The 25,598-nt window shown below is 36.2% G+C and overlaps 1 protein-coding gene across 1 annotated transcript in view; it reads right to left on the minus strand.

Annotated features, from left to right (window-relative positions):
- The window catches only part of LOC137921455 (murinoglobulin-2-like), a 56,019-nt gene that overhangs the window by 22,554 nt on the left and 7,867 nt on the right, over positions 1-25,598 (minus strand). Inside the window, exons 4-15 of the mRNA XM_068764221.1 lie at positions 24,035-24,197; positions 13,258-13,428; positions 11,026-11,141; positions 10,050-10,248; positions 9,033-9,158; positions 7,743-7,907; positions 6,544-6,708; positions 5,395-5,748; positions 4,269-4,494; positions 3,736-3,908; positions 634-780; positions 205-312 (exon numbers count right to left, since the gene is read on the minus strand). Coding sequence (XP_068620322.1) covers positions 205-312; positions 634-780; positions 3,736-3,908; positions 4,269-4,494; positions 5,395-5,748; positions 6,544-6,708; positions 7,743-7,907; positions 9,033-9,158; positions 10,050-10,248; positions 11,026-11,141; positions 13,258-13,428; positions 24,035-24,197 — 2,113 coding nt within the window. The remainder of the gene's footprint in view (positions 1-204; positions 313-633; positions 781-3,735; positions 3,909-4,268; positions 4,495-5,394; positions 5,749-6,543; positions 6,709-7,742; positions 7,908-9,032; positions 9,159-10,049; positions 10,249-11,025; positions 11,142-13,257; positions 13,429-24,034; positions 24,198-25,598) is intronic.

Here is a 25,598-nt window from a genome sequence, read left to right on the forward strand (position 1 = left end):
ACGTATATCTGTATCATACAATTTCATACAAAGAATATCTTTTTTGCTGTTACGTTCTTATTAAAGTCATGATTGGGGCAATCTACAAAGCTCTATGAGAGAGAGAGACATAAGAGGGAGGAAGAGGTAAGAGCGAGGGAGAGAGGGAGATAAGAAAGATAGACCGGATGCTTACATTTAGATTCTAAACCATTTCATACTCACGCTTAAAGGTTCGTAAAGGTAGTTGAAGAGTCGGTACTTGATGATGGCGGCATCACCTCTCCGAAGGTTCCGGGGTCCGTCGGCGTGGATGAAGAACTCTCGGAACACCTGAAATGTTCTATTTTCATCATCAGGAAATGACAATGTTGACTGTAGAATCGTTTTAGACGTTAAGACATTAGACTTTAATCTTAATGCACTAAAGGATATTGGAATAGATGTAGATGTATGATATAGTCATGCCGAATTACTAAAAACAGCAACAAAACAACACAGACACTGAATTTGCAAAGATGCAAAGTTTTTAGAAACCATTCAAAATCAATAGATTGATCTACACATAGAAATTTTCATTAAGAGTAGTTTTTTTAAGGAATGAGAAGGAAAGAGAAGATAACAGAGAAAGAGATAGAGTGTTAACATGCTTACTTGCAACACGGCGGGGCTAGACATGGCGATACCAGAGCGAGCCAAACACACGGCGCCTGCTTCATATCGGGTGATGGAGTCCGGGGAACGAGCGCTGGTTGTAGCAGATCCGTTCAGTCCCACTGGAACCAACCTCCACAGCCACGCCTGCAATATTGACCCAAGTAAACATCACCATATTTTGGAGAAGATTTTTTTAAGTAGAAGACCAAAAGGTTTACGGCTGTCGTTGTTATTACAGCGGTAAAGACGTCCACGGCTAAACATGGGCTTTTTCTAGAGATTTCTAAAAGGATACTTAACTAGGTTTTGTCCACTTGTGGGAGAACGCTGTGCTTGCCCCAGCAGTCTTTGGCCTGGTAACTATATCTATATTATGTTATTAAAAGCAAAGATTAAAATAAAGGCTCATGTAGAGTTTGACTACAATAAAACAAAATGTATATAATAATAGATATAAAAAGGTTGAATATGTAATGTCTGTGTAAATCTGTGTAAATGAATAAATATATAAAAATATAATTATAAATTGCTAATAAATATATGCTATAAAAACAAATGCAATTAGGAATGTAGACGAGGAAAGAAAGGCGACTAGTAAAAGAAAACCAGAAAGTGAGGAATATGAGGAAGAGAGAAAGAATTTGTGAGGAAAGAGAGAAGTAAGAGCTATAAAAGTAAAAAATTAAGTAACGTTCTTGCCCCAAACAAAGCAGGAAGAACGAGTATAAGCAAATAGAAAAACCATCCGAAAACTCAATAACCTTCAAACTCAAAACAACGTATTTTTCCGTCAATTTAGTTTATAATAATTTTTAGACTTCAAAGGTTACAGTACCCGGCGATAAAAATTACACATCGAACTTTAGAAAGAGACAATCGGCTAATTTCGGCTTCGTAGAGCGCTATCTCTGTCGCACGAAATACAACGACTGACAAAACGTCACATAGGTAGTGTGATACAGGGATTTTGAATTTGAATTTGGAATCGTATACATTCCATAAAAATATTTACTAAATGAAGGTCGAATGGTTTTTAAAAAAATTACCTTAAATATATTACGTCTTAAATATTTTTGGCTATGAAACTATATTCAATTTAGTCCATCCTACGCAATATTGTTAATAATTCTTAATTAGTTACACCCAGAGGGCTCTTTACAACACACGGCAACGTGAGAACTTTATTGAATTTAGTACTACACTGCAGATATTGTACTTGAAGAATATTGGTGCAAATTGAACTTTATTCATTTGTATTAAGGTTAAATATTGAATGCTAGGATATAAATAGGCGATTAGACAATTAACTTAAGTGCAGAACTTAAGAACAGATGCAGTTTAACTTATCTTATCTACTGGAGTAATTATGAATTAATATTTGGTTCACTTGGGACAATTTTAAATTATTATTTTGTTAACCCAGATAGATACCGTACGTGATATATATGTATATATATATATATATATATATATATATATATATATATATATATATATATATATATACTAAGGAAAAATAGGTGGCTACATGTGATACATAGTTTTTATTATTTTCAGCTGATAAGCGTCTAAGGCATAGAACTTCCCCTAGGACCGCCACGATGACATGTCATGCCCTGCCCAAGTTCATCGACTTAACCCTTAAATGCATGACTTTTATTTAGACTTAAAAAAATATTTATCTTGCAGATAAGTACACTAAAATGCAAGGAAAAATAGAAAAAAATATGTATAATATTTAGTATACTCATTTTTTAAAAAACCTTGTTACAGATATACAACACTATGCATTTACTTTTAAGTGTAGTACTTATTTTAAGTTTCAAGTTGTATGCTGCAGTTTTACATCATTATGCATTTAAGGGTTAATTATGTCGTCGTTCCAACTAGTGGAGGCATACCCTTCTCTGCGTGATCGCTACTCGAGGAACCTTTCGACGAGCAATTCTTAAACCTACGTCGATCACCTTGGTTCGTCTGCTAATTATTCTATACAACGGTATTTGTTGCGTGTTTTTTTTTGTACGATTTTGCCAGTGCTTTTAACGATTTGCGATGTCATATTCAGCAAGAAAGGGACTAACATATAGCCAGCCCGCTGATAAATGCGCGTGCGGTAAACAATGCGAAACACAACTACCACCGTTACATCACTCAACACGTGTTTCACCCCTCCACGGGGCATCCTCAGGAGTAATGTTACACCTACCAGTGCCAAACACCGAGTCTACTCGGTAACACTCGGGCGGTGCACTTTATTGCACGACTACTGCTACATAGCGGAAGTAGCTATATATTAGTCCTTTTCTTACTTAGGATGGACTTCCGCAAAGTAACGCCTGAATCTTTTAGATATGTCGTATTCATTCAAAATTTGTACCGGTAATGGTATGGGTTATTGTTTGATATATTTAAAAGGTGAACAAGAGACCTTGTTAATATCGTCAAAGGCGGCTAAATGTAGGGCGGTTCCAACCGGTGAATTTGGAAATCAAGCCTTTTTGACATTATGTGGGTAATTATAATATATAAACGATTCTATGTACGAAAGGGACTAATATATAGCTACTTCCGCTATGTAGCAGTAGTCGTGCAATTATGTGCACCGCCCGTCAGCCTGCTAATAAATGCGCATGCGGCAAACAATGCGAAACACAACTACCACCGTTAATTCAATCAACACTTGTTTCACCCCTCCACGTGGCATCTTCAGGAGTAATGTTACACCGACCAGTGCCAAACACCGAGTGACTCGGCAGTGCATTTCATTTACTGCTGCATAGCGGAAGTAGCTATATATTAGTCCATTTCTTACTTAGAATAGACTTTCGCAAAGTAACGCCTGAATCTATAAGAGATTATATGTACGTAATAAACTTTATTTTAAAAACTGAACATTGTGAGAGCGTAGTTAAAAACAAACAAGACACCAATAATCAAAAAAAATTATCATAATAATTATCATAAATAGTTTAAATGCTAACATATGTAAGCAAAAAAAAGAAAACATTTTTTTTTGTGAAAATATTAAACGTAATTGTGAAAACAAAGGTAAAGACACTGATGTCTGTGGAATATAGATTATAAAAAAATGATTACTTCAGAGAAATCGCTTCTAGGCGGATGGTCTTCTTGGTCTTGCAGCAATGCTGGAGCTGGTCCATCACAATGGTGTGTTCTGGTCTCCTCGCCCAGCATCCTAACGCCTGCTGCTGCTAGCCAAGCTCTGGTGAGGTCAATCCCACTGCTCGGCAGCTCTGGTGAGTCACTGGCTGCAGAATATTAAATTGAATTATTAATAAAACTTTCCTTATTAATCTTACAACAACAACGACATCTAACGTTCTTTTTCTGCTCATCTCAAGTTGCAGCAAAGTAGCCGAAGACAACCACTGATAGGTAGAACCGGTAGGAATACCATATAATGCTGTCCTTTCTCCAAAGATTAGGGTATCTTGTGTCCATCCAGAAGATTCACCTTCCACCCCCCGAAACCAAAAAAAGTTGGACCACTGAAGTAATTAAGGTTCCAGTGGCTGCACACGGGCAGAGCAAGACCGGTCATCGTGACGATCTTTGCAGGAAGCATGAGAAAAGGAGTCTGCCGGGACAGTAAGTGTAAAATTACTCACTCAAAAAGCAATCTCCAGCTGCATCATACTCTGTTAGATTCCTATGCCCGTCGATAAGTCTTCTTAGAGCTTGCAACAACACGTCTTTGACACTGGGCGGAGGTTCAACCCATGTGGAGGCTGTGTCCAGGGCAGTCAGAGCACACAACGCTGGTCCAGGTGTAGACAGCCGTAGCGTAGCTGTTGTCCCGGGGGCAGATTGTCGTGAAGTCCAACTTGCTTCTACCTGCGGCCAAACAACTAATGAAAGGCTTCGAATATTTATAAAAGTTATCCATTTTAAATACTGTCAATGTATTCAAAATTAAAATGACTTCTAAACGTTAGAAATAAATTTATTTCTATTTAGTAATATGAAGATCGCTCAAATATCTGACACAAAGGAGACCAGCGACAACAAAAGACAGATTCTACGATCGAGCCAATCGGGGCTGACGGTTAAATTTATTTGGGCACTATCCTGCGTACCTCGCTTTGTCTTTTACTGCCATTGTCAGGAACTTGATAAAATAAAGTACGGATTACAATAGTCTCGTGTTTCAGGTGGCTTGTTTCTATACCTTACCACCCCACCCCAGATCGAATGGTCTAGAAATTATCTACCAGCTACGGCTTAGGACTTCTAAGGAAGTGTGTTGAGGAAGGCAAGGAGTTTTTCGTCTAACGATTCGTCAGCGAAGAGATACTCGGCACGTTACCGTGTATCGATGTGAAGTATAGTTCATTATGTGAACACTATACGATGCGATGTTCGATACGATGTTCGCGAACTTATAGTTGAGTGATCGCGTAGAACCTTCAATAAACCTCTCTTCGTTGTCATATCACGTGACAGTTTGCGGCTCCCCTCTTGAATCCTTCACAGAAAATAAAGGATAGTCTTTCTAAAACTGCAACGTTTTAATCATAACGAAATTTAAATAAAACCTTAATATATGGTACAAATATTTTCGTTTTTGTTCAGATCAGAAGGGTGGATTACTTAAATATTCTGAGATAACTATAATCGGAATTAAAGTTTCCTATAACCTCCCCCCCCCTCTTTATTCCCTTGTCACACTAAGTGATCCCCTCAAGAGCGATCGTATGTTACGAACGAACTACTTGATTTAAGAAAAATTCGAACCTTATTTCCAAAGCACTCGTCCATTTCAAAATGTTTGCTCGCGCTGACAAGTTCCCCGTTGTGATAGAAGTACGCAAGGAGATGGCTGTCTGGACACATCTGATGGGTCACGCGGATCGGCAGCATGACCCTCAGCAGGTGCCGGTCGAGCAGAGAATCCGAAGCGTTCACATCGAGCTGATTCGGGTCCACATCCAAATTGTTGAGACTAGAATCGAAGGTCGGGAGGAGTTTCTCCAAGTTGGCGTTGCAGGTGCTGTTCCTTAGTGCTGGTTTAATCTGGGTAGTGGACGCCGCGACTGGACACTGCGTTGTGGCTCCCCATCGGTAGATTATACCACCTCTCGTAATGACCTGGATAAAATAGATGTTTTTATGTATTAATACTGTCACATATGTTATATATTCCTATGTCCCCAAGATAGGGCAGGGGGCGTCCACAGTACGTCGTCATCCCGAGCGGTCTTGAGCCTCGCGCTTTACTTCGCTCCACGTCATTCCAACTGCCTTCACTTCTGCAGTGATCGTCCGCCGCCAGGTTTGCTTTGTGCGGCCACGTCTTCGCTTTTCTTGAGGATTCCATTCTAGAGCTTGCCTTGGTATGTGATCAGGATCCCTTCGGAGCGTCTTATCCAGATCCAATTGCGGTGTATACACACACACACACACACATATATATATATATAGATACATACATACATATACACATATTTATATACATATATTCAACTATAGTATGGAAAGGTAGAAGTATAAATAATGGGTGGTTATTCATAATATTTTTGAAATTTATTTTTTTCATTATATATCGATTTAAAATTTTAACATATGTAATATGAATTTTATTATTAATTCTTTAACACGATTTTAGATAAGTTTTTTCATGTTACACGATTTTATTTTGCACGCTTTTCCTTAAAATATATCTGCCGTGTAAAGAAAGAGTTGGTTGTAATAAATTAATATGGATACGTATTTATTAAAATTATTTCGAATTTGAATTTCATTCTTTTATTGTTCTGAAAATTTACTTACAGCGTTTCTTTAATAATTTCTTCCTAAAATATATAATCTATTGTTTAAGTTTCTTAAGTAAAAAAAATATCTATGTGAGTGGGCCATACAACAAACAAGTATAAAATAACTTACCACAAAATGCACAGTGATTGGCGAAGAAAGACCTCTGAGGTTCAAGTATAACGGCACGAGAGTTCGAGTGGCATATGCGTCTGCTCTTAAAGGTCCAAGAGCAGCTCGCGATGCTGCAGTCCTCACAGCCAACTGCAGCGTTGCTGTCACGTTGTGTAAACTTGCCTGATAAAAATAATATTAGTGCTACCGAAACCGCTGTACCGCGCCTTAGGTATACAAGAGACGGGGAGAGGGTATATACGGCTTCTCACTGTAAGCTCTATCTCTACTAGTAACGGTAAGGGCTATGCTCTACATTCACAAAATCAAATTAGGAAAAAGAAGATTCGTAGAAGAACTAAAGAAACCGATAAAGCTCGCAGAACTAATGGTCCCTGGAGTCCTATAGTTCTGGATGGAGATCACAGTATAGGCAGCGCAGAACATCCGCTAACAATGTCGTCAAAACGTTGTTTTTATAAGATCTGTGGAGTTAGATGATTATGTCCAGCATTGGGCGTTCTACAGCTGAAATAATTACGACATTGTATTTTAATAACTTCTATAGTTTGATGATCAGTAGCTGTACTTTTTAAAAATGGAGCAAAATAACCCTCTGGTATACCATGAACGGCCAAGGTCAGGGTTGCAATGCCAGAAGGTGAAAGGACGAAATAAAAAGCGGCTTAGGGTTTCAGGTAACTGGAGGCAATAGAGGACGTTGGAGGCCTTTGTCATAAGGCACATAGAAACAAGAGATATTTTAATGTTAAAGATATTACTAGAAAAAAAATTGTAAAATTTTAGAATTGAAACTGACATTTGTGTATAGTACTTCTTTTTAAAGTTAGTATATATATTAAAAAAATCTAAATATAGGTAACTACTCAAAAAATGACACACTTAATATTATTATCTTTGTATAGTTTAAAAGATAATTTTAAACCTAACAATCTTTAAATATTTATATCTCAAAGAACGCTTTGCGTATTATCTTTTTATTCTTGTTTGTACTTCGCCTATTTCAATTTAGAGAACCAAACATATAACTTTGCCTATCACCACCATTTTTAGTTAGGAAGTAAAAAAATTGACAAGATGTATTGGAACTCGTAGATTGCAAATATTTAAAAATCCACTAAAATGATAACGGACTTTGTAAAGGGCTTCGAGGATACTGAAACTGAAATGATAATGGTGTAAGTTTTTTAGTGTACCTCAAATATGTAGATGGCGTTAGTAGAAGGTTCCGCTGCAAAGAGGGCGCGCGCTACGCCGCGACTGTCGGTTTTAGCCGTGACGCACACTGGACGCTCTGCCCGCTGACAAACGCGTATAAGCTCACCGACCGCTGGCTTGTCGTCCCATCTAGTAGCTTTTACCTATAAGGTTATCATCAATATTAATTAATTTTTAATTAATTTATAATTCTGATATCATCATATCAGCTAGACGCCCATTGCAAGGCAAAAGCCTCTTCCAAAGATCACCACGACAAGTCCTAAGCTGCCCGTATCCAGCGACTTCCTATGATCTTGGATATGCCGTCGGTTCAACCAGGGAGGAGGAGGAGGAGGAGGGCCTCGCTCATCATATAAGGTGTGTCATTACAGTAGGTATGTGAGCTATTAGACGAGCAAAAACGCACAAGAGAAAACGGCAAACTATGGTAAGATTAAAAAAAATCTCTTTAACGTATTTTAACAATTACTGCTGCAAGTGTAAATAAACTGCATACTTCTTTTTTTTAGCAGATGGACGCCTACTGCATGACAGGCGTATACCAAAGATCGTCACGATGACAGGTCTTGCGCTGCCCGCGATCTTAACTATGTCGTCGGTGCACCAAGTGGGGAAGAGGGGTGTTTACCCGCACCGCGTCTACCGGCTCGTGGTGGTCACTTGAACCTTTTGGCTCCAACGGTCATCGGTCGCACGAGTGATGTCACTACAGACAAGCGACTCTTCGAGCTAAGTCGGTGATTATACGGATCTCATTTCCGATTCGATCTCGCAGTGAAACTCCGAGCACAGCCCTCTCCATTGATATCTACATGACCTTGAGTCTTCATACAAGGCCACGTCTTGGAACCACATCATCACCGAAAACACTGGTCGACGACCTTGGTCTTCAGGCATTGCGGTGTTTAATGGAATCAGGCGTTACCTCGCGGAAGTCCATCCTAAGTAAGAAAAGGACCAATATTTAGCCACTTCCGCACATGCAGTGGTAGTCGTGCAATGAAATGCACCGCCCGCCAGCCCGCTGATAAATGCGTTTGCGGCAAACAATGCGAATCACACAACCGCCACCACCAAACCACTCAACACGTCAAACCAGTCAAACTCACTCTGTGTTTGGCACTAATCGGTGTAACATAACTCCTGAAGATGCCCCGTGGAGGGGTGAAACACGTGACAACATTGCACGACTACCACTGCATGTGCGGAAGTGGCTAAATATTGGTCCTTTTCTTACTTATTGCGGTGTTTCTAAAAATACTTACCTTCATCTTATATGGCAAGCTAGGTGACAATACAGCTCGATGTTTCGTAAGGAACTCCAACGTGACTGGACTGTCCACCACTTGGGAGACCACCGTCGTGTTCTGCCAGACCCGAGTGCCTTCTTCCTGTTTGACGTTCACAAGATTTTTATTAAATAATTAATGAATATAATATATGCATACTTTATCTCGCGATGACTGTACCTTTAGTACTAAATACATTAGAACAATTTCGTTGCAGTAAATATTTTTAAAATAACTATTTTGATAGAACAAAATTTGACATCTCCACCAGAATTTTTTGATTAAAATTATCGTACATAAGATAAAAGATAAAATTGGTTTATTAAATATTGGAAATTTTAATAGAACTTATTTTTTGATCGTAATTTTTTTAAATCTATTTTATTTCTGACTGTACTCCGCTTCACAATAACACATCTTTTAATAATGTTCAAAAATATTGGTTTATATTTACATATTCTGACCGATATAGTTTAAATGAAAACAAAATAATCAAGCGAGATCATGGCCAAGGATTCTTGTCATTTAAATATTCGTTCATTGATCAATAGACATTTTTCCGGCCATTGATTTTGATGCATTTTAAATTTTATGTGTTTATTAATTTTTATGTAGTAATTTCAGTATATAGGCGCCAACTGCTAGGCTACGTTGACCACTCAGGTTCTTCCAGTTTAGGTTCTAGTTGGGGACCTGCCCCTGCCGCCCACGCTGATATCCTCATTTTTGATTCGATCTCGCAGCTCTGAGCAAAGCCTTCTCTATGACTGTCTAGGTGACCTTGAACCTTATTATAAGGCCTATCGTTAACGACCACGTCTCGGACCCATTTGTTATCATTGACACATATCTGGACTTCAGACATTACGGCAACTAACCCCGGCACAAAATGAGCGCGGTGCCGCTTGTTTACGGAAACCAGCTCGCAGAGACAAACCAAGACAGGATAAATGATAAAACAAGAGAAGATATAATGCAATTTTGGTACTGCACCTGAAAGCTGAAGTCTGCGATCACCACGTCTGGTGGGTGCTGGCCTCCTAGCCCCACTCTCCAGGCGGCGGCGGCGTGGCGGTGGCAGGCTCGTGGGGCCCGCAGTCGCACCGCTGTTCGCACTCCACCACTGCCATCGCCACCAGCACCGCGCAGCCGTATCACCAGCATACCTTCCACTGCTTCCGTCCACGGATATCTGTTACATAGTTATTCCTTTGTACAAACAATATAACACGAACCACTTAGGATTTTATTATCCTTTTCTTTGGACATCCTTCCGAAGCTTCAACGTCCTACTTTGAAGTTTCAATAACAATTCCATGACACAAATTCTAGATTCTAGATTATCATAGATATATACAAATATTCTCTTTTAACCTAAATAACATTTATATATATTTAACAACTGTAATTTATATATTATCTATTTATTAAATAATTATTTTTCGTGATTTACAAATTAATTGTGATAAATTTAAATGGTATAATGACCACCTATAGTGAATAAATGATTTGGTAAAGTCGTGATAAGGCTGTTTTTTATGTTTCACATGGCCCATGTAAAACAGGGTCTCTCGTTCTCCTTCTCATGTTTTAAAACAGAAACTTTTTTTTACTATTATTTCTTATTTTCTCTCTCCTCTCAAGTACTTCGAAATTTCTGTTAATACATCTTTTTTCATTTGTCTCTCTTCGTTAGTCACATTTTTATGTATCACAATTAGATACAATTTAAAATTCCTATCATTATTTATATTTTTTTATTTCTCATTTTACAATTCTATTTATTTTTCTGTCCTTCTTTATAATTCTTTTACAGGTCTGAAAACGCTAGATGCATGCCACTTGCAACTGGTGGTAGTGGAAATTTATGACCTAGAGCTATATCTAGCAGTGATGATTCTTTGGCTGAGATGATGGTGATAATGGTTAAATTTTTTTGAAAATATAGATGAATAAATAATAAAGTTACCTCACGCAAACAGTCCAGACCAATCTCTCGCTTGTCTTCAGCACCCTGGGCGCATGTCGCACAGTCAGTTGGAAAGGCGGTACTTCGTAGTTCCCCACCCAGAATGTTGTTGACCCCTGTACAACTAAACTCATTATCTCGGCGTATTGACTTCAGAATATAGAAAAACATGGGGTCAATTAGTGCAGTTCAATATACACACTAATGTAATTGTTGTTAAAATAATGTAAATCGTATTACTATATATCTAAACACTGTTACGTCGGAAGGCTGTATCTTATTCATTAAAAGCCTCTTATTAACCCTCCGTTTGCCGCAACATGTCGCTTGTCAGTGTCGGGAACGATTTTTTTTATATAAATGAAATATAATTGTTTATGATCCTGAGATATGTAGAAAATACAGTGCAAGCGATTTTAAACTGTATTTACAAGGTCATTCGATATTAGATTATTATTATATTACTAGCTGTTCCGGCAAACGTTGTTTTGCAAAAAAAATATTTTTAATTTTCAATTTAAAAATAAGGGTTGATCGTAGAGGGGTGAAAATTTAGGGTTGCATGTATTTTTGTATGTTGTATCAAAAAAAATAAACACAAAAAATTTCGTCAAAATAATAAAAAAAAAATTTTAAGGGTGAACAACCTTTATCACTTAGGGGTATGAAAAATAGATAGTAGCCGATTCTCAGACCTACTAAATACGCATATAAAATTTGGTAAAAATCGGTCAAGCCGTTTCAGAGGAATTCAAGTTCGAACACCGTGACACGAGAATTTTATATATTAGATATTTATAATATGTATTAAACCTTTTTATTATAAGTATATAAGTTATATACCTATGTTATATACGTATGTATGTATGTCTATTGTTTGTGAATATGTATTTTTTTGTACACGTGAACTACCCTTTATAAGTACTTTTATCTTTTCCTTACTATGGTTGTCTGTAAGAGATTGCCTTGTGTGATAAGACCGCCCATTGTACTTTTCTGTATATTATTGCAAAACTTATTAAATGTATCTTATCGTGTACAATAAAGAATATTAAATAAATAAATAATGTAGCCTATTTTATTTCGGGCAGATCTGACCCGTACACACCTGGGGGATTCGGACAGATATGTCCATAGGCAGTTGACAGGTTAATCCTTTATTTCGACGCCGCCGATAGATGGCGCTAGAAGTCGATTGCATCGCGTTATCGCTCGACGTCGGGTAGACGGATTATAAGGATACTACTCGATTGTGTCGCAATAAAATAACGAATGATAATAGATTTTTTTTTATTTATTCTTCCAAATCATTTTTATCACCTCAAAGTAATCTCTGTTCAGTTTTTATCTCCTCAATTATGTTCAAACAGCGTTCCAACATTGGTCTACACGAATTCAAATCAGGCGATTGAGGCCGCCAAATCGCCTGTCAAACCTGGCGATAATTATATATCCCCCCGTAGATATCTTTGGGGGAGACCAATGCCTTGTAGTGTGCATCTATGGACTCAAACAACGACACCTATATATTGTAAACTTGTCAAAAACACTTTCTTTGTTTTTCGTATCAGCAATATATATGGCCAACACGTGAAATTTCATTCACTTTTCTAGGAATTTCGAAAGAATCAATATTTGTGTCTTCTTATTTTCCCGACATTTTTTAATAAACAAGACGTTTTGTGTGCACAAATCTAAATGATTCTTTTAACATTTTGACTCTACCCTGGACATTTATCTTTTATAATGTGGTCAGAGACACTGCTCCCGATTCGAATCCAAAAGACGTAACCACTTGACCTTATGTGAAAACCTTAATATACCTCCTTTCAACTTACCGGACCTTCTCAAGAAAAAATTTACAGCAGAAACTTTTAATGAGTTGGCCCGGCACGATGTCCTAAATCTCAAGGCATTTAACGATCTGTAGCGCTTGGGCAGCGACTTGAAATAAAATAATGTGCGAACTAATATATAATTGAGTAAAACTTCCAAATTGTATTTGTTAATATGTATAAATTATAGCTGTATTTACCCATAAGAGAAAATTGTGTTAAAAAAAATTATAAAATGCTGTCGTGCCTCGCAGCTGGGAGAAGAAAGATCCGTATCAAATAGCGGCAACCCTCTCCCAACTGTCTGCGTTTAGTAAAATCGAAAAAAAAATTGTAAAAATAACACTAGTGATCGAATTAGAATTAATAAAAAAATTTAGTCAAAGATGAATATTACCTGTGATCCGTCAGAGAGCTTGGCCCTGAAGGTCCACTTCCCCGGAGGCGCGTGGTCGTCTAACTGATGCTGTATCTGGGCCAAACCCAGCCGGGTTCGTAGTCCAGACCACTGAGCAGCTCGGGTGCCCTCCCATGGACCTTGAGGTCCCTCCAACCATATCTCATCGATCTATAAAATTTAATTGTATCTGGTATATATATCAACATAACACATTGCTGTGAAAGGGAGAGAGAGGGGAGGGAAAAGAAATAAGGAAAAGATAAACAGGAGCGAGAGGGATAAAATGGTCATAGACGGAGTAAAAGTGGGATATAAAAAAGAAAAAGCTGAGAGAAAAGTATATGAGGGAAGAGGACAGTGGAGAGAGAGAGAGATAAAGAGAACTTTTTTTCTAGGAGATGCCAGATTCCTTCCAAATATTTTTCAGTCTTGTTTACCATTCGACAGCAACAAGATTTTAATCATGATACTCTTAATTTCAGCTTTTAGATGTCCACGCTTGGACTAGATACGACTTTCCCAAGGATGAGAACCGATTGGATTCGACCTGATTTTTGCATTTTTCATCATTTTCATTTCAATTCATTTTTATAAAGAATATTTCTTATTGATCTCATAGAGAATTTAATTATAAATACTAATTATAAATTTATAGAGACAAAAATAATAAAAACGTGAATGATCTCCATTTTATATATATTTTTTATGCTATATATTATATTATATATTGTATATAAAATTTCAGTTGTGAAGTGAAACTTGATATACAGTATACATATGGTTTCGGGTGGCAGTTGGGGCGCATTTATCAGCGGGCTGGCGGGCGGTGCACTTTGTTGCACGACTACCACTGCATGTGCGGAAGTGGCTAAATATTGGTCCTTTTCTTACTTAGGAGGGACTTCCGCAAGGTAACGCCTGATCCATTAAATTAAAAAAAAATAAGTGAAATTTGGACTAATGTCAACCCAGTTGAGATTCCCTTGTGGGGGGGCCTTTAAGTTTAGTCACATTAGAGCATCCATCTGAAGCGATCTAAGAGACTTTCGACTTTCCAATCCAATGTAATAGTTATATGTAGCTATATTGTATTATTAGCTGTACTGTATTACCTCTTACTAGTAATTTGTTTGATATAGTTTAATACAGAGTTCCCTAAACTTTTTTGTGTCGTAGACCCCTTGCCATGCTTTTCCGTGTTGGGTAGACCCCCTACTTACCTGATATTGATCTCCTGTAAATTTCTAACTGTAGTGAAGTTAAGTGTTAAAAACTTAAAGTAAAAACACGTGTTAATTTATACATTTATTAATTGAATTTAAATTAAAACTACTCGAAACAAATTTTTGTATCTGTTATGTAAAATATACGTAACTTTAAATAAACATAAAATAAAGTATAAATAATATAACATCTTCATATTTTGTTATTTTTCGGTACTGTTCCTTTTGATCGCGTCCTGAACTATGGCCCTGCATTATTAAAACGCAAGCCTATCTTTATCGTTATTCTTATTATTCTTCTATGGGGACCCCTCGTACCCCCCTATCTTTTGTGGGAGAGGGACTTTGTTTATATTTAATTCCGTCATTTATTATTGAGGCGGTAATGTCCTCGCTAACTTTTTTCCTAGCAGGAACTCCTGGCACACAGAAGTACTAGGAACTCTCTCTGAGCTTAAACCTGTGAAGGTACTCCGAGAATTCCTCGTGCACCATCAGCATCTGGGCCAAGACCGTATCCAACTAAACCACAGATATTTTTATACTCAACAAATATTGCCTTTAGCATTAATATAAAATGTACAGTTTTTTTTAAATACCTACACACGTGACACAGAAAGCTTCGGCATATACTTCCGTTAATGTGTAAACAGTTGATTCAACGTACCGCATACAGGGTTGACCTTAACACAGTGACACTTTTGCAGTGTCAGCGACCCTCGAATGTACACTAGGGCTGTCAAAAATAAAATATTAAAGACAATTATTAATACTATTTTTTTATTACCTACTTCTCTATTCCTTACTCCGCCTAATTACATTCTTAAACCACGTACGAGGAGTACAATCCAATGCATAGCCCTCTCCATGATTCCTTCACTGACAATAAACTTGCTATTGTTATATTGGATTTTTTATTTATTTATTTATTGACACTTTTGTACAACATACAATAAAGAGAAGAAAAATAAGAAACAATTCATACGGTACAAAAGGCGGTCTTATCGCTGGAGGCGATCTCTACCAGACAACCTTTGGATGGAGATGAAAGACATGAAGGTGAGGGCAGTTTAGGGTGTACATACATACATTACTATACACACACACATATATATATATACTTAGGAAAAGTACTACATATATACGTATAATTAAGAGATGCTACACAAAATCTTAAGAAGTGCTCTTTTACCATTTTTTTTAGATACTGACAGCAATTTAGCGCATCCCGTTGGTTTTGGTAGCTCATTCCATAACCTGACAGCGACACCAGTGAAAGATTTCTCCATATACATAGTAGAATGAGCAGGCATTGTCAATTTCAAGTTCTCCGATGATATAAGTGACTTATAATAAGTCACGTAAGAAAATAAATTTAGATTTAAGGTGACTTACTCTTACTTAAGCGGGTTAAGCAAGACACTATAGAGCAGGAAAAGGATGAAAAAGAAGAAACACTTGAGCTTTTATGAAATTAAGTAATTTGGTCACATTTGCGGAGTCCAAATATGAACTTGACACAAAAATTCTGGACTCGCGTGAACATAAGTTATTCTTCAGTAATATTACTGTAGCGGTTGAAGAAAGCGTGATGTATGTAAAATATAATTGACATGTCATATTTTATAATAATCAATTAATGCAAGACCTTTTTTAAAAATAGAACATGCATAAAAACTTTTTGATGTAAAGCTATATATTCACTTGTTTAAATGCTTAAAATTATTACACATTAAATCGTGTTTGAAATTATTATTGACAGACATACAGACGATAAGTGTGCCAGTGTGTCAACCGGTCTTCGAGCGAGCTTTTGGACCCTGTTAGCTTATACCGGTTCCTTAAAAATCGAGATCGACGATCGATAGCTTTCGCTAACGGAACACCAGCGTAAGTTGATACGTTATTTAGAACAACACACGTACAAATCCAGTCCAAGATATTAAAATGTAATACTTATCTATAACAGTTACAGTTTCATGTATCATTGTTAATTGATTTTGATTTGTTCTAGAATGTTCCAATTGATTCAAAAGCCTCACGTATAATATATATATATATTAAACTATATCAAACAAATTACTAGTAAGAGGTAATACAGCATTGAAAAGCATTGCTTATTCTATTTACGATATTTGTTAAAGTATATATGTATATATATATATATATATATATATATATATATATATATATATATATATATAAATAACGTGTTTCTTTTTGTATATATAAAAAAACATACATCTTATCGTTGTAAATGTATTAGAAGCACCAGAAAGTAATGTCATTTCTATGGACATATTTTATACAAAAAAACCGATTGATTTATTATCGCTCCGGCATTGATTTGTACACTAGATGGCAAAAGGCAATATATTGTTGATTAGAAATAAAAGCATGTTAATAAATGTAGTCGTGTGAATTTAACTTAAGAAAGCGACTTTACTTTCCGGCCCTCCTAATACACATCCCCAAGAAGATTTTTAAAAAAATGTTTTTTTTTTATCAGTTTATATTTGAGGTATCAATACTGCCTTTTTGTTAGGATTTAGTTAGATACATAGCACATTACTTGAATATGTGCATCCAGTTTATAAAGTTAATTAAAAAATTTTATGTTTTTATTTCGAACAGAGAATTGACATGTGAATAAATAAAAATTAGTTGAAATTATCATTATCATTTTAACTTTGATACGTCCAAAGCTGGATATACGACAGGCGCCCTAACATCTTAACGTATATACGTAACTTAAAAGTATGGTTGCCAGTCTCTGGTCTCCAATCCAAAACCTAAAAGCATCAACAGCCATCTGTCCCGCGTGCTATGCGGATTGCCCAATGTTACAGTACCCGCGCGATAAATATTGTACATCGGCCTTTGGAAAGAGACAATCGGCTAATTTCGGCTTCGTAAAGCGCTATCTCTGTCGCACGAAATAAAAACAGTCTGGTATCTATTAGGAGCTGTTAAAACTAGTATCATTTGCTTTTTTTTATTACAATATCTCATTTTAACAATAGGTACAATGGTGTTTATTAGGTACAGTTGTAATTTTCCTAAATAATTAAATACGTAAACATAATGTAAACATGTTTTTTTATTTTATTTTACTCCAATCTAAAGCCACTCGCTTATAGAAAAATTGGTGTATTTTATACAAAGAATAAATATAATTATCAAAAGAAGCAAATGATACTTGTTTTAACAGCTCCTAATAGATACCGGACTGTGTATTTCGTGCGACAGAGATAACGCTCTACGAAGCCGAAACTAGCCGATTGTCTCTTTCTAAATGTCGATGTACAATATTTATCGCCGGGTAATGTACTTCAACTTACAAATCAGCTGGCATTTGACAAGTTTCGATATATGAAAATTATATTTCTATTTGAATTTAAATTTCTGCTACGTAACATATTAGTACATATAACATTGACACAGTTTTAAAATATTATTCGTAAGCAAATGCAGATTATATACAGCATAATAAATGAGGTCAAAATTCTATTAATTCATCATAATACTATGTCTTATTTAGTTATATAGTTTTGTTTATGCGAAAAAAATTACTAATCAGAAATATCGTAGATTTGTAATTGAAATCAACTGTTGAATATTCTATATTTATAACAACAAAAATTGTCAACTGATTTCACCGCTATTTAAGTGGAATTTGAAATACCGAAGGACTTTCCTTCGGAGCCTCGGTTAGGTTCTATATACTGGTTGATCACCGAATTGAAAAGCTGCTATGCTAGCTATATGGTAGACCGCTTCTTCATCTTTTAGGTAACCTCGCTTGGACTGTTACTTGTCTGTACTACCTCCTTAGCATTCCAACACAAGGATGCCTTCGATCAAACCTCAACTTGGTCATCTTTCATAGAAGATTGCAAACCTTATTTGATATTTATTAAATATGTCATTATATAAAAAAATACTGCCGGTTTTTTTTTCAGTGGCCCTCGCTATTGGAGACCTCTCCTTCCACCCCCCATTTTATTGGGAACAGGGTTTTGTATATCTTAATAAATTTTTTTTCACTAGAATTTTTATTTTCGTTCTCGTCCTCCATAGTACACAAAATTTTTTTTCGTCCTTTTATCATTCTACAATCCTTTCTCAATAATTTCATTCCTTTCGTACATCCTCAAACACTTCAGTTATCCATTTCTATTACAGTATCACAGTTTTAATTGGTTTAATTATTTTTTCGTGTACATAAAATTTATCACGGATTTTTTTACAATTTTTTTTAATATCAATGAATCTATTTTTTTAACTTTACAATGTTTTATCCGTCTGTCTATTGCGTATTGCGCATCTTTCCTAATGAATTAGAGGACGCACTCTCTTTCATCCTTTTCCATTATAAATACCGCCTGTTAAGTTTCAACATGTGGCTGATTTAACTCGAAGTTAATAAGAGATGTAATCTAGTCAAGTTACATTAACATAACATGTGGGGCGTATACGACACTCACTGCACTTTCCGTCCAGGCCATTTGCAATTCTCATCGAAAAACTAATCTTCTTCTTCCTTCCCTTTTTCCCTTTATTGGGGGTCTGGTCTCCTTATCAATTTGCGCCAGGCCACTCTATCCTGAGTTGTCTCTGCATCAAATTGAAGGGTTTCCAGTTCCTTTCCGATATTAGAACACCACGTAGGTTTTGGACGCCCTCTCCCTCTTGGAAATTCTGGGAGGCTTAAGGCAGCTTTTACCACGTAGTCATCTGGTTTTCGTTGAATGTGGCCATACCATCGCAATCTATTTTCCTGTAATTTGCTGGGGATCGAAGCTACCTTAAACGAACCTCTGATATATTCGTTCCTTATTCTGTCCATTCTAGTGACGCCACCCGACCATCTAAGCATCTTCATCTCATTGACATGAAGTGTTTGCTCGTGTCTCTGACTTACAGTCCAGCATTCCGAGCCGTAGAGCATAGCTGGTCTGACAGCTGCTTTGTAGACTTTACCCTTGGTCTTAATGGGCATACGGTTATCACATAGAACGCCTGACATTTCCCTCCACTTCATCCATGAGTTTGTACCCTGTTCTTGACATCAGCGGTTGGGTCTGCATCGGTACTTAAGGTCGTACTAGGTACCTGAACTTAGTGACGGATGATACTGATATGCCACAGATGTTCAGATTGCTATGGCCTTGTGTTGGTGTTGGTGCAAATGCACAGTGCATGTGTTCCGTTTTGGATCTACTTATGCGGAGGCCGTTGGAGTCTAGTTCTCTAATCCATAGGTTCAGGTCTCTCTGCAAATCATTTACTAATTTGTTTGCAAGAACAATATCGTCTGCATATAGAAGGCACCATGGTAAGGCATTCTGTATATCCATTGAAAAACTAATGATTCTTAAAAATGAATTGTATTGTCAAATATAGATATCTTCACATCACGTACGCGCGTACGTAATGCATATTAAAATTTATGACTTTTTTCAACTAAATATAGATTTGCAGTATTGATAAAGTGTAAAGCGTGCGTTTTAAACGACTTTTAATTTTTAATGGGTGGTAACCGCGGCCTGGATGGAAAATCTTTAAAAGTTGCCGCGGCTCGGAACGTGTTAATATATTTCTTTTTTTTTAACAGTTATACAAGAATATATTTCTATAGTCTAACTCAGTGATTCCTAAAGTTGGTCTATATCGACCCCTAGGGGTCTATGACAACCTGCAAGGGGTCTACGTCAGCGAAAAAAAATTTGGGGGTCCATGAATTGAAAATGGGGGTCCACGATAGTGGATCTCAACACATACACTGATAGTACCTATTTACTTACATCATACTATCTTATAATATCAAAACATTTACATTATTTATAAAAGTACCTATGAAGTAAAAAATGTATTATATATGTTTATAAAATTGTGTTAGTTGTAGGATGTTGTTATTCGCTTTGTGGTCGCAATACATTTTGAACTTGTAAAAACCTGAGAGTCGCAGTCTCAGAGCTTCGCTACCTTGCACTGACTTGTTCAATTCGTCACTCTATAAATACGAATGTGGGACAAATACGTTTATTCGTTTCCTGAATTATTTTTGAAATTTTATTAAATTAAATTCAATTAATAAATGTATAAATTAACACGTGTTTTTACCTTAAGTTTTTTAAACTAAACTTCACTACAGTTAGAAATTTACAGGAAATCAATATCAGGTAAGTATGGGGTCTATCTAACACGGAAAAACACGGCAAGGGGTCTACGACACAAAAAAAGTTTGGGGAACTCTGGTCTAGCTTATTGAAAGTCGATTTGGAGACTTTATGAGCCTGAGCTGTTGCTCTGGTGAGCAGCGATACTTCCAGAACCTAACCCTGAACTGATGCTATGATCATCTTTTTTTTATATGACCCCCGCTATTGGAGGCCTCTCGTACCCCTAATTAGTTGGGATCAGGGTCTTTGTTTACAAATAAGTTTTTCAGATTTTTCATCTCTATTCTTCACTCACTGTCATACTTCTTAATTTTTTATTCTTACCTTATTTCCATCACAATATCTTTCATTTTTTTCTTTCATTACTTCTTGCTTTCATCGCCTTTCTTCCATCATCTTATTACTCTTAAGTGGCTAGGTAATTTATTTTATTATTGACATATTCTATTTTTTTATCAGTTTTTTTTTTGGGTTGTACTTTCTTAATACATTACTACACTTTTCTTATTCTATTTTTACTATTATTAATTGACTAGTTATTTTATGTGCAGTTTGATATGATCATCTGATGTCATTTGCGTTTTTGTGTTCCTTGGAATCGACGGCGGATGCTTACATTGCCTTGCAGACAGCTTATTCAACTATGGGAAGTCTAGGATAAATATCATTTCTTGCACATTATTCTGCAATAAGTCGTCTACTGATTTTATAAATATATATTGTATGTTGAGTAAAGAACATTTGAGTTTGAATTTTAGCCCATTTTTGTAATCGACTTATACCGTCATATATCTTTGCATCGTCACTAATGTATCAATAGAACACGTCCATTGTGTTGTGACGTTCATTTGAACGCACCCAAATTTATTATCTATGAACGCATCTGTTTTTGCATGCCCCTTCTTACACTCGATACATCTCGCTCTCTCTCTGACGCGCCGCGCTACCAAGCGGACGTGTCGCTTCAACCGCTGTTCAACAAAGCAAATACTTGTAACTCAGATTGAGATTTATTGTTCTGTGATATTATATAAGTTTAACCATCCGGCAAGTGTTTTCTTTACATCGAATTATCTATTACGGGACGAGGGGCCCGTACTAACGAACACCCCTCAGTGTATTAACAAGGCACCGTTATAAACTGACTGTACTAAAGTTTCGACTGCAAAAAATCTAATTCATTAACAAACGGAATCAGATTTTTTTAATAAAATTCCGTAAAATATTTTTGGACTGTAATTTAAAAAATTCAAAACGCATATTAAAAATAAATTGACAGCAAAGTCTTATTATTCAATAAACGAATATTTAAATGACAAGAATACTTGGCAGTGATATCGCCTGATTATTTTGATTTCATTTAGGCTATATTTGATATAGTGTATATGTATAAATATGTATTGTTAAACTTTATTAAAAGTTGTGTTGTGGATTTTCTTCCTGCTTCTTCTCCACAACTATAACACCTTGCGAAGCAGAGTAGAGTCAAAAATAAAATATTATTAAATAAACAGATAAGTTGTCGATCAACAAGATTTCTGTTAAAAGCTCCAATGTTAAATAAACGTATGTTATCTTTTATTATGAGATGAATTTCCGAAAGAGTCCAACTTTACATAAACTATATTGATATTAAGAATAGTACCCTTCAACTTAAAATATAGGATGATTCATTATGAATGTAAAAGATTTAAAGAAGTGAATGTATAGTACATTTGTCAGCAAAAAGCTTCAAAGTTATATCATCTATTTCGAATCTCCCTGCATTGGCTGATCACTCTGAAATATATTTTCTTCTATTGAAATATAACAAACAAATAGTAAACAATAATTGATTTTAAATATATAGATATCCGAATGTTAAACTTTTTCTTACTATATCATTACGGTATCACCCTGTATAGGAGCTTTTTGCTATAGAATTCCATGGTTACTTAATTGACCAATAAGAATAACTATAATTAATTAAAAAATTTGTGTTCAAAAGTTATTTCTGTAAACAAAAGTCATGTCGCAGTCGATGGTACTGATCAGTCATTTCGCAAAATGCCCAGTCCGAACGCTCGTCAGTCATTTCCCAAATTACACGATCGGACGGCTGCCAATTCAATCTAATCAAGACTAAATCGTTCTGTACGAACATGAAGCTATTGATTAGGATAAAAGGTTTATAATAATAAAATCAAAATTATGTATAAGTTTCGTATTTCACAATAAAAATGAAAGTATTTTATTCGTTGATTCAACCTATAGATACCCACTGGCAAGATATAGGCTTCCACCAAAGGTATCTATGGAAATATATACTATAAATGGCCTGCTTGGCAGCCGGATAAGCGATTGCAGTGTGGACTGTCACTGTAAAGCATATGCCTCTCCTAAAGATCTTCTCCTAAAGTGGGGGTGAAGAACCACACCGGGTCTACCTGCCCGTGGTCTGCACTAGAAGACTTTGGCTATGACTGAACGAACAAATTAAAAAAAGAAGTTAAAATAATAAATTGCAATGGTAGTCCAGCAGAGGTGGTCGCAGTTTTGGTCCTGCTCTTCACGAGGCAGGCTCAGCTCAAGGAAGACCCCTCGTGCTTCTGTGAACTGAGTGTGGACTAGACCGTGGGCCAACTAGTAGCCCACTGTCCCGCATTCGAAGGACTCCGGGTTGACTCCGAATGCCGGTTGGGCGTAAAAATAAATGAAGGAAACATCGCTTCTATGTTAGAAGATGCCAAAAGTTAAAAGTTAAATAGGTATCGTTTCTCAGTTTTTGTAAAGTACAAGATAAACATGTTACAACATAAACAAGTAAAACAGTGTAACAGAGTAAGCATAAAACTGTAATAAAAATGTGAAGTAATTTAAACAAAATTGTAAAATAGAGAAATAAGAAGGCGATGTATGAACGAGAAATAGAACGAAAGAGAAAGATAGAATGAATTGTGGAAAGATAGAATGGAACGATAGATTATGTGAAGAATGATACTAGAGAACCAAAATGAAAAGGACAGTGAAAAAAATCTAATAAGACAACTAACGACCCTGTCCTTCCCAAAAATAATGGAACGAGAATAAAAAAAAATGGTTGCCCAGCGGTAGGATGTTTTGGTTTTCCGGAACAATCTTATATAATTGACACTGCGTATTAATTATATGGTAATGCACACAAACAAGTTTCCAGAAAACTGGTAGCAGCGTCCTCTTCCTATGGTACGTACTTGCGAGTTGTCGATACCACACTGGGATCGACAACTCGCAAGCCAAGTGTTTCTATTATGATGTTTACCACATAGATATCTTTGTGTGCTGAAACTACTAAAATAATAAAAAGTTATAACCTATAAGATATTTTGAATAAAGAATATCACTTACGTTGTTATGTGCAGGTGTAAGATCAGGTTTCAGTATGACGGCACGCGCTCGAACTAAATCTCCAGGTCTGTATCGCGCCCGCTCCGTGTGGAGCCCCACCACGCGCCCGCTGGCGATACGGACCGACATCCTCCGCTCCCACGAACAACCCACCTCCAGGTACCTGAAGCACCATCACAATTATACGAATGTTAATAAGCGACAATATGATTTGGATAATGGAATACCAGTCATTTTAGTGATATTTGGATTTTTTTTGAATGCTTCTGAATTTGGCGAGTTTAAAGTAAGCAGGGCGTAGAAAACGTCCAGCCTGAAACCTGTTTTAAGTATCGAAGGCTTCCACGGGAGCCTTGGTTCTGGTCGCTAAATGTTACAATTTTACCGTATTAGAAGGCAACAATTGTCTTATATCTGGTATGTCTTAGAGTTAGTTACAATAAATTTTCACATACGAAGTTACAAGAACAGTTATACACTATGTAACAGTTAATATTAGAAACAATTTAGTCACTTTGGCACTAATCGATGTAACATTACTCCTGAGGATGCCCCATTGTTTGCCGCATGCGCATTTATCAGCGGGCTGGCGGGCGGTGCACATTATTGCACGACAACCACTGCATGTGCGGAAGTGGCTATAAAATATATTGGTCCTTTTCTTACTTATGATGGGGTTCCGCAAAATAATGCCTGATTCCATTGGATAAATAATTTAGATCGACGCTCCATGGAGTGACTAAGCCGAAGGTTCCTCACGAGGGAACCTAGACCAAAGTTGTCACTCGTATATAATACCAGCTTTTTTATTGTAACACTAGGAATCCTGATATCTTTTTTCTTAACTTAAGAAAAAAAGTACCTTTTATAAGTAAACGTATTATATACATTTTTTATATTTGACTGCGCTTTGCTGTTGACCAGTAAGCGAGGCATTGTATTAGAATATAGAAAAGTTTTTGCTTGAACTCTGAAGATTCTCGAATTGTGTTATTGGAAGAAGAATATTCACAAAAAATATATTATCTATATCATTGATACTAAGTGGCTGTTTAAAACACACCACTGTAATTAGCTGTTATGTTATATAAAAATACATTTAAAAAACTTTTAAGTTAAACGGTTTTTTGATACCCATATTGTGGTGGTGGTGGAAAAATATGTACCTGTTCTGCCATATTGGAACGGCGTCCATCTTGAATTTTAAATTTTGAAATAATCATCGTGTTTTTCTAGTGTAGCCCTTTCATTTGATACCCATATTGAAGGGGTTAAAGAAAAATATGTAATCCGCCATTTTGTATCGGCGGTCATCTTAGATTTATAATGTTATTGATTTTATTACATTGTATTGTCATCTAAAATAAATGTGTGTACCAAATTTCAGATCAATCTGACAACGGGAAGGTGCTTAAATTTCAATTTCTAATTTTGAACCCAATAAATAAACATATAAATTCCGCACGGGTCGAACTAAATAAAACAGTTTAATAAAACCGTTTAAAAATATTAGGGGTAGCGAAAAGTAATGTCGCTTTCTTAAGTTAAATTCACACGACTACAT

This window comes from Battus philenor, unplaced genomic scaffold (genome assembly GCF_028537555.1).
Source record: "Battus philenor isolate CCGP_79_NKW_IND1 unplaced genomic scaffold, ilBatPhil1.0.hap1 SCAF_19, whole genome shotgun sequence".
NCBI classification, from domain to species: domain Eukaryota; kingdom Metazoa; phylum Arthropoda; class Insecta; order Lepidoptera; family Papilionidae; genus Battus; species Battus philenor.